Source organism: Salvia splendens, chromosome 11 (assembly GCF_004379255.2).
Source record: "Salvia splendens isolate huo1 chromosome 11, SspV2, whole genome shotgun sequence".
Classification (NCBI taxonomy): domain Eukaryota; kingdom Viridiplantae; phylum Streptophyta; class Magnoliopsida; order Lamiales; family Lamiaceae; genus Salvia; species Salvia splendens.
The window spans coordinates 24,750,896-24,761,128 of NC_056042.1; the positions used below are offsets into that span (position 1 = coordinate 24,750,896).

General features: G+C 37.1%; 1 protein-coding gene and 1 long non-coding RNA gene across 3 annotated transcripts; both read right to left on the reverse strand.

Annotated features, from left to right (window-relative positions):
- Positions 1–1,685: 1,685 nt before the first annotated feature.
- LOC121755137 lies at positions 1,686–3,055 on the reverse strand. Its single transcript, XR_006040642.1, has 3 exons — positions 2,994–3,055; positions 2,249–2,431; positions 1,686–2,178 (listed from the first exon to the last, which is right to left on the reverse strand). It is a non-coding gene; the product is annotated as an uncharacterized LOC121755137 (long non-coding RNA).
- A 954-nt stretch (positions 3,056–4,009) lies between these two features.
- On the reverse strand, positions 4,010–8,678 carry LOC121753796 (uncharacterized membrane protein At4g09580-like). Of its 2 annotated transcripts, XM_042149057.1 has the most exons (5): positions 8,477–8,678; positions 8,011–8,358; positions 5,025–5,295; positions 4,746–4,916; positions 4,011–4,546 (listed from the first exon to the last, which is right to left on the reverse strand). In XM_042149057.1, exons 2-5 carry the CDS (start codon positions 8,265–8,267, stop codon positions 4,415–4,417), a joined length of 831 nt encoding a protein of 276 aa, XP_042004991.1. In that variant the 5' UTR covers positions 8,268–8,358; positions 8,477–8,678; the 3' UTR covers positions 4,011–4,414. The 2 variants fall into 2 exon arrangements, with proteins under 2 accessions (XP_042004990.1, XP_042004991.1); XM_042149056.1 differs by having other exon boundaries at positions 4,010–4,546; positions 8,011–8,678.
- Between the last annotated feature and the right edge of the window lie 1,555 nt (positions 8,679–10,233).

Genomic DNA, 10,233 nt, shown 5'->3' on the forward strand with positions numbered 1-10,233 from the left:
AGTAGTAGTATATAGGAGTGTATATTAATACATGCACCAACGTCCTCGTGAATGTGAAATTAGAAGTGGAGAAGTTAGTTGAGAATGGAAGAAGAGGCACTGACAAGGACACATGAATTTCTAGAATATTGTCTTCACTCTATACTTTTGCTCACAACACACACACAGACATATATCCATACTAGAATATTTCTTGGTATTTACCTAGTCAAAATCAAACTATTGTTTACGTGAAAAGTGAAATTAAGTGCTCCCAATTAAACACATTATTAGGTTATCTCTTGTCTAGTTAATATCAAAGGTTTCTTAATTTGAAAAGAAAAGGACCCTAAACACAGTTTTGGAAAAGAGATAGAGTAGTAATTAATTTGCATAGAAATATAAAAAAGGAGGGAAATGATAAAGATAATGATGTGTTTTAGAACTACTAGTATAGAGAGCACAACAGACTTTCCAAGTTGTGCAGCTAATTAAAGTTACAAGTAGGTGCGATGTCAATGCATATATATACATATATGTATGTGAATATGTGATTCTCGACTTTAATTAGCTGCACAAAAAGGCTAAATCTTAACTATTCCTTGCAAAACATACAAAAAAAAAAAAGTTTGCACTGCCATCATATGCCCATTTTTCATCATGAAGCAAAATACAATACACGAAAAATAAAATATAGTATGGTTTAAATATTCTTTAATTAGTTTGGTGTAACATCTTTTGTTGTTAGTTGTTACCTACGTTTATTAATTTTATATAATAAGTGCATGGGTTAGGGAGGTGAGAGACCCCCCATGAACAATAAATTTTGCTGGTGGTGACAGATTTGGGTTTATGGACCTACAATATTATATTCAAGTGAAGTAGTAGAATTTTTGGCAGAGCATAGAGTGCAATATTTGGATTCCAGAACAATTTGAGTACAAACATCCCATTACTCTAAAAGATATATAAAGTGGAAGTTTTAGAAGAGTAGATCAGAATGCCCCACTCACATAAATCAAAAGAATACACACCCACACCACCAGCTTTATAGGGAATAAGGATATTGTAGCTTTGCAATTTGCATGCATTCATGCGACCTTTGTATTTTTTATTTTGTAAATATTTGGACTTTATCGCATACTCATGATCTTCTTCTATATATGTAATATATTTGAGCCTAAATAAATGAATAAATGTAATGATATTGCAAACATTTGAGTAGTGCAATAAAAAAAAGACATATATTCCAAGAATTGATAATGAGTAACGAAGAACTATCAACGTTCTTCTTTATATCTTTTCCACTTTATTGTAACAATAATGCCACTTCCATTACCAAAACCAGAATGATGATACGGAACTCGAATTATATACTGGAATTTGAACTAGGAAGGAAGTGATGATGATTATCACCACATATTTGCATATGCTAATGTTTTTGGTTTGCAACAACTTTAAATTGGAAAAGCATTGACACGACAAGAAAATCGGCTGCATGGGGTATTTATGCCTTGGGAGGTGGAAATCCTAAGTGGCTGAGGGAAAATAATTGTCAATTATATCGTCTACAACCTATACAATCAACTAGTTCAAATGTATACATGGCCAACCACATTCACTTTACTCTTTGCTATCACTTTTGTATGGCATGGTTGAAAAGATGATTTCCAACCCCTCACTTAAAGTAAGCTAAGCTTAGTCACTTTCCTAAATATTTGCGTTGATTTTCTTCCAAAGTAGTTCCATGGAGTATATTTTAAACCTCTTGTACAAGATTTGGTCATCAAATTGTATTCAAGAAAGCTCACTAGGATCAATTATATTATTGCAAAGAGTTACTCCAAGAAAATTCCACATTTCTGATAACTCATCTGCACAAGTAAAATGACTAAGAGGATCAAACAGAGCATACAACAAACGCTTGCTTTTCAAGAGCACACACACATAAAAAGTATTGCACAGTGGTGCAGATGTACGTAAGGATCAAACTCACAGAAGTTTGCGTTAATCCCGACTTTACCAACATCTTGTCAAGCTTATCTCGGCCAATTCAAGATTCTCCAAGTTGAGGGTCGTGCTGAGCACCTTTATAGCAAGCTGAATGGCATCTTCTCTGGTGATGTCGTCGTTGTAATCCTGCTTGAGTACGGACTATGCAGCTTGGTTGTTTCCCCCGATTGCTGCAGCTCGGGTCACCTATATAAGAATATTGGCATTAGACATGATTCCTGCCACAGCAAAAGCAACATAGTCATCAAACTTGTACATCTTCTCAACTGATGTGGAGGTTTCAACTAGTTGGAAATGACCTTCTCTTCACCAACTAACTGAACTCCATCCTTAGCCAGAATCCCAAAAGAGCTTCATATAATTCCAATAGCTTCCATACTTGGTAGAGGCACCCTTCCAGGGAAAAAATTGTTGTGCGAATATCATATCTTCGAGACACCTACAAGATCAGAAATCGAATGTGTATCATCGTGAGACGAGAATCAGTAGTCTAAGGCAAAAGATATGGCTAAAGAATGAAGAAATATGTAAAACTGTATATCCTCAGATGACTTCAAAGTACTAAACTTAATAATCCACTAAATTGTTGCAGTAGCAGTTGCTCAAAGATAGTAAGTAGTATCTAAGTTTAAACTCACGAAATTAGAGGCAAAATTCTTCAGTATTTTAGGCTCATTCCAAAAGCTAAAATCGTGAAAAATTAAAAGCAACGCTTCATAATCATAAATAGGGCACATTCAAAGTCAAATATGATTCAATCAAGCTATTCGGCATTCTAAGCAAAATCATTCAGAACGAATTGTAAATGAAAACGAAGTGCACAAACAATCGCAACCAAAATCCCTAATCAACAAATGGATAACTAATAGCACTAATCCTAACATAATTAATACAATTAAGCAAATTCGACATTTTGTACAATCTACAACGGATTAAAGCATCGCAAAATTCAACATTTCTGAAGTTTCAATCCCCTCACTTTCCAAGGCGCACAATCTCACCTAAAAAACCAGTTGAGATAATAAAGATGAAAAATTGATTAATGAAACTTGTACGCACTTACATTCACCTATCAAAGCATAGAGTTTGGTTGCTCTGAGTAGAAAAACAAAAAAACAAAAGTTTCATGCTAGTGGGCTTTTTAGTGAATTTTCGACAACTATATGTTATATATTAGGCTTTTAGGAAGTCATCAAGGCCCATCTCTCAGTTTTATCCATTTCACGATCCACGTCATAGTAATAAAATAAAATAAAATAAAAACTAATATAAATTAAAAACTTAAAATCACTTAATCTTCTTTTAATAAATAATTGTTTACTTTTCATAATATTTTATTACTTTAGTATTTCACTCAAATAATGACAATTAACGACAACATACATATAAAGATTCAATAAACAGTAAATTTATGTGACCAAATTTTGTAAAAATCAAAAACTGATCTTTTTGAGAAAAAAAATTGATTTATTTATATATTTAATTAAAACATATGAACGCATATATGGTAGTGCATGGTCATAAATAAATAAGCTTTCGCTACCAATAATATCACACGATCTCAATTGGGCGACGACATCCAAATCTAATTTGAGAATTTTATATACGTTTATTGCATCATGTTGTTCCATTTCAATAAATCATTTGGAAACTTCATTAATTACTTTAAATTGAAATCCAAGACGGAGTACATAATAAATAATACTGTAGCACCATATTCCCACTTATTTTCCACTGCTCTCTTTCGGTTGTAGACCATTTATTCCTAAAGCCTTCAGATAGTTCTATAATGTTATAAACCTATTCGTCTACCATGGATAAATATCATAATTAAGATGAACTTCATGATTTATAAACCCTAATTTGACTTAAAAGGTCCGAATAACTCGAAAAATTAGCATCAATACGTGTCAACACAGATCACGATAATTGGACATCATTATTCATCCTTAAAAAAAAACTTATACCACAACAAATCAAAAAATACTAACAAGATCAAAGAATAATGCACCTGTTTAAATTTTTAAAGCTGCAAATACGATAATATGAGGTTCCCATTGCTCTATATTTGGTAGGATAGATAATTCAATTAGGGATGGATAACAAAAATAACATCCCTAAATGAGTTATCTATCCTACCAAACATTACCAAACATGCTCTTCAAGTTAGATTTGTGTTACGATAATCTGTAGTTTCCGGTGTGTATATATGAATACAAATTCGATATATCTTGCTACAAGACCCAAATAAACCAAGGTGAGGATCTGTTAGATGTAAGAAGACCGAAGCAGGGGTGCGGATAGCAGTGCCAGTGTAGGTAGACTTTTAGCCAATTTCGTACCTAAATCAAGGTAGAAAACCAGCACAAGGACTCTCTCCTTCAGTCCTCCACGAGGACCGGAGTAATTGTACACAACAGCTCTACTCGTACACCCGCTTCCTCTTCAAAATGGTCGGAAGTAATAAAATTGACCCAATGAGGAAAAGCAGGACCAACGTTTTAAGATCGTAGAGGTCTTTCAGTGACTTCAGTTCACCAAGAGCAATCCCGGCCTAGAGGAACAAATGAAACGTGAAATAAATTCTTGATTTTGTAAAAATGAGTAAGGGGACGTTTACTTGGGGGTGATAAACAAGCTCAAAAGGATGCAATCCAGCAAGAGGTTGATTAATTTTTATCTATCTGAGCTATCACCCAAAGTAAATGTCCAGAAATACATGTGATTAAGAAAGTAAAAACCAAAAGTCTTACCCTGACAGTAATATAGGAAGCTGGGATGAGACCAACAACAGTTGCAAAAAAGAAAATATGAAACGGTATATCCACGATTGGTGATGCCAGATTGATAAACAGGTTTGGCAATGTTGGAGTAACTCTCAGAAAGAGCATGTAATTCAGCAACTTCTCTCTCCGCTTTGCTATCTGAACACGTGTTTAAACAGAGAGTTTGAGCAAACTTAAGCAGCTCGTGTTACATACATAAAAATACACAAATAATTTTGAAATGTAAAACCGAAGATGATAATATACCTCAGCCTGGAAATATCTCAGTTTTTCAGGCCACAGCCAGTTGACAATAGGCCTGCCAATAAGTTTTGACAAAAAGTAGCAGGATGATGCGCCTGCTGTGGCGTTGAAAACTACCAAGAAAAGACCTCTGACTACGCCAAAAAGTGCTCCAGCTAGTAACGACATGAAAATCGTTCCAGGTATCATGAATGTCTGCATGAATATGTAAGTCGAGCAATAACCAAGAATGAACTTTGCTGGGTGTAACTGAGCATAAATTGCAAGATGATCCCTACAGCACATCATACAAGTATAAATACTAGAGAAAAATGGCACACAATATGCTCAGAAAGTGACATTTCTATAAACCAGAAATGGCAGAATTTAAAAACTTGTAAAAAAAGATTCACAAAGGGACAATGAAAAAAGCAGAGGATTTTAGCCTATTCAGGTTACTATCGGAGACAGTCAACAACCAATTGCAAAAATACTAAAGTACATTACACAACACATGGATATGTATTTAGTCACCAAAGCGCACCACAGTCAATATATAGACTAGACTGCATTGATCAGAATTACACATTGTTGGGCTCCAAAACAAAAACTAAAAAGCAAAGTCATTCGTCGTCGTGTATTTAGTGCTTAGCTTTGCTCAGATATATATATGCATCTATCACAAGTTTCTTTTCCAACAGCCTCACAATTACAAATAAATCAGTATATTTTTTTTCATCTCTTGCACTTAATCAATTAATTTGATCAACGCATCCTCTTGAAATTTAATCAAATAATTCAAAAGGACTAGAGTTCATAATCAACATAAGAGCATCCACAACCGTGCTCTTGCCAGCGGCACGGTTGTGAGCCCGGGCGGTACTATTCATGCCTGCTCTCTGGCAAGAGCACAACACCCACAACTGTGCTCTTCCGCAAGGACGAGCACAATTAATATAAAATTCAATTACACAAAAACATTTCCATAATATTAAAATTCATTTAAAACCCACAATAAATATTACAAATGACAAATAAAATTAAACATTGCATAATTAAAATCCTAAAAATTAAAAATTACATAATTAAAATCCTAAAAATTAAAAATTACATAATTAAAATCCTAAAAATTAAAAATGACACTACTCGTTGCCGAATTTCGCCCACATGTGGTTGATTAGGTCTTCTTGTAGTTGATTGTGGATTCGAGTATCGCGCATTGTGTGTCTTGTCTCGATCCTCTCGCCAACCGTCGTATGCTCGCCTCGGCGTAGGGAGACCTCGCTGTTGAGCTTCCGGCTTCGTCCTCGTCGTAGAAGCTAGCCGCCCTCGGCCCTTCGTCGGCTATAATCATGTTGTGTAATATAATACACGTGAACATGATGTCGGCGATATTATTCACGTACCACAGCCGAGCCGGGGCCTTCACAATGTTGAATCGAGCTTGAAGGACCCCGAAGGCTCTTTCGACATCTTTCCGCGCTGACTCTTGACGCTGCGCAAAAAGAACCCGTCTCGGGTCGTGCGGGTTGTGGAGCGTCTTCACGAACGTCGACCACCTTGGGTAGATACCATCGGCGAGATAGTAACCCATGCGGTATATATTTCCGTTGATGGTGAAGTCGATCGCCGGTGCTACACCATTCATCACATCATTGAAGAGTGGTGACGAATATAGCACATTCAAGTCGTTGTTGGATCCAGCAACGCCGAAATATGCATGCCAAATCCATAGGCGGTAGTCGGCGACCGCCTCAAGGATAAGCGTTGGGCCGCCGCCTTTGTGACCGCTCAAGTGTTGCCCCCTCCAAGCAGTCGGACAATTCTTCCACCTCCAATGCATGCAGTCAATGCTGCCAAGCATTCCGGGAAAGCCATGGACTGATTCGTGAAGACGAAGCAACCGTTGGCAATCATCAGTGGTGGGTGCTCGAAGGAATTCATCCCCAAAAGCAGAACGAACGCCCTCGCAAAAATTCTTTAAACATAGGATTCCAGTGGACTCACCGATATGCAAATACTCGTCGAACATGTCGGCCGTTTGCCCAGTAGCGAGTTGTCGGATGGCACACGTACACTTCTGCAACGCCGTGATACTTTGCCGGCCGGCTGCATCTACACCTGTTTGAAAGTATTCAACACGTGCGGACAATGTGTTGACAATTCGCATGAACAAGCGCTTTGACATGCGAAAACGGCGCCTGAAGTAATCTGCCGGAAACCGCGGCTGGTCGGCAAAGTAGTCGGCAACGAGCCTTTCGTGGGCTCCCTCCCGGTCACGATGGATGTACCGTCGATTTGATCTGGTTCGTTGAGGAGGAGGAGCAGGGGTATTCGCCGCGACATATGCTTCGTAAGCGGCACGATGTTGTTCGTAGTATTCTTGTTCTTCGCGTTCCGCTTCCGCCATAATATGGGTGAAATCCATTTGAGATTTTGAGTGGGGGATGAATGTGTTGATAGTTTGTATGAGAATTATGAATGAGAGATGAATGAGAGATGATTTGATGTGATAAATGGATGATGAATGTGTGTATTTATAGATGATTTTGGGGAAAAAAAAAAATAAAAAAAAATCAAAAAAATTCAGAAAAAACGGGAAAAAAACGGCCATATTTTTGGGATTTGGAAAATATTTTTTTTTTATTTTTTAGCATTATTTATAATTAAATACCGATTTTAAAAAAAAAATAAAAAAAAGTTTAAACACAACGGCTATGCCGTTGACGAATGGGAGCGCGCCACGTGTGCGTCCGCTGGCACGGACGTGCTCGATACATCGAGCAGCGCCGTGCCAGCGGCGGTCCTGCGCCTTGCCAACGGCGCGGACGGCGGTGGCGTCTTTCGCCACCGCTGCGGATGCTCTAAAATTCTCATAACAAAATAACACAAAACAGAATGCAGCATCTACAAATTAAGAGCTACACCATTACAAATGAATATAGATAATAATCAAGTGATGTCATTAACAAATCAAAATGGAAACCACCGCAATAATATAGCTACGTACTTGAGCGACCGGAGATCGGAGATCGTACGGGGAAGCTTAAGTAATTCATACTCCGCAGTCGGCATCGTGAGGTAAATGCACACCAATCCAGTAGAAAATACCAGAAACACCCCCAGCGCCGCCGCAAATTCCCATCGCGACAGAGGAAATCTATCCGCTTTCAACTTCTTCTCCGACGGAGAGTCAGCATTCTTCTCCACATCTCTATCCAGCACCCAGCAGCCGGCTTCCACCACCACGCTCCGCGGCGCCGCCATGACTGATCAATCAGCTGCGAAATCAACGCCGATACGATTTGGAAGCAGCTGCTTTTGCAGCGATGAAGACCGACCGGCTCTAATGCTTGATCTTGATTGTAATTAGAAAAACACAAATTGAGGTTTTTGTATGGCTAATTGCAGCAGCTGGAATTGAATGCGTTGAGGACGAGGAGCAATAAATCGGCACACTAAAATGAGAAAATTACCTGACACATAAGAAGTGAAAATCACGAGAAGGGGATCAGGGAATCTGTTGAGGATTGGAAAAGGGTGAAAATTCTCAAACTCTAAGCTGAAGAAATCAGAAATGTGGATTGAAAATCGAAGAGGCGAACCCTAGAGATTTCAGATGGGTAGTGAAATTTTATTTGAAGAATATGCATTTTTAAGTTAGAAAGATATGGAGCGGTGGAGGGCAGTGAAAACAACTAGTACTACGTAGAAAAGATTTATTAATCCCTTTAAATGGTATTCGATTTGGACGATTGTATCTCCGATTAAATTTGTAGTGTGCTTGGTGTATTATATTCAATCTCACAACTCAATTTTAGATGGATATCATGGAATAATTAGTCATAACTAATCCCTTATGATTAAAATAATTTCACAATTCAATCCTAGATTATATATCTTGGTATTATTTTATCTTGGAAACTGAACACCACTAATTTTGTATTTCGAGATTAAATATATTGTGTTTAGTTCAATACCATAATTAAGAGTCATGTTCAAATACATATACTATCCATTCCCCAACTAAAACCAATCCTACACCATTTGATCTTAAAATTAGTGGATGAGATTAAAGCTCATGTATTTCAATAAATAATAGATAAAAATATCAATAAGATGGTAAAATTGTAAATCTGATATAATATAATAATTTTCACGATTTTTTATATCAACATAGTGTATTACAAATATGAACATAGTGACATGAGAATCTCAGCACAAGTAACGGAAAATACCAATACAGTTTTATTGATATTGTACCTGCATTATATTGATATTGTTTGATGCATTTAGTGATATAAAATCTGCTTATCAACATATACGAAAATTGAAATAAAAATTATAAAATTTCATCATCCGATCATCGTCGGAACATATGCAATTGAGATCTCGTTAGAATCTTTATGAAATTACCTTTAATTTGATATATTTTTTACGAAAAAATAATTTAAATCAAGTTAATTAAATAAATATCAAGTTTTGAGATGATTTTAAAGAGAGGGAAAGTGGTTAGAGCATCTCCAATGCACGGATGTCCCACTCGGACATCCACTAGGACTTCCCAAAACACCTCCTGCCACGTCACTAGGACTTCCCCTGCACAATCCGCCCTTCTCACTAGGACTTCCCGCAATAAAAAAAAATCACAAATTCACAAATAAAGCAAGTAGTGCGAATGAAATGAAGTTCAACGAGCCGTATATATAGAGTTTTTTTATAAAAAAAAATTATAACTCGGACATCCGCTGCGGACGTCCGACCCACGCCACAATGGCGGACGTCCACCCACCCGTCGCGCGGATATCCGAGGACATCCGACGTCCATACGGGACGTCCGTATCCGACTGTATGTGTTACAATGGCAGACGTCCCGGTCGCCCGTCGCGGAAATCCGACCAGACGTCCGCCATTGGAGATGCTCTTAGCTTTAACTATCATATATAAAGAATTGACCTATATAAACTTTAAGTTTATTTAATAATTTTTTAAAATTTTAAAATATAATCCACATGTCATTATTTTAACCACTAATCTCCTAATCTAATTTGGGATTGTTAATTATTTCCTCCGTCTGCGAATAGGAGTCTCATTCCTATCCGGCAAGGGTTTTAATAAATGTTGAGAACAGTTGGTGGAAGAAAGTTAGTAGAATATTGGGTCCACTTGTATATATTAGTTTTAAATGATATGTGAGTGGAATGAGTTGGTGGAATGTGAGGCCTCTTTACTA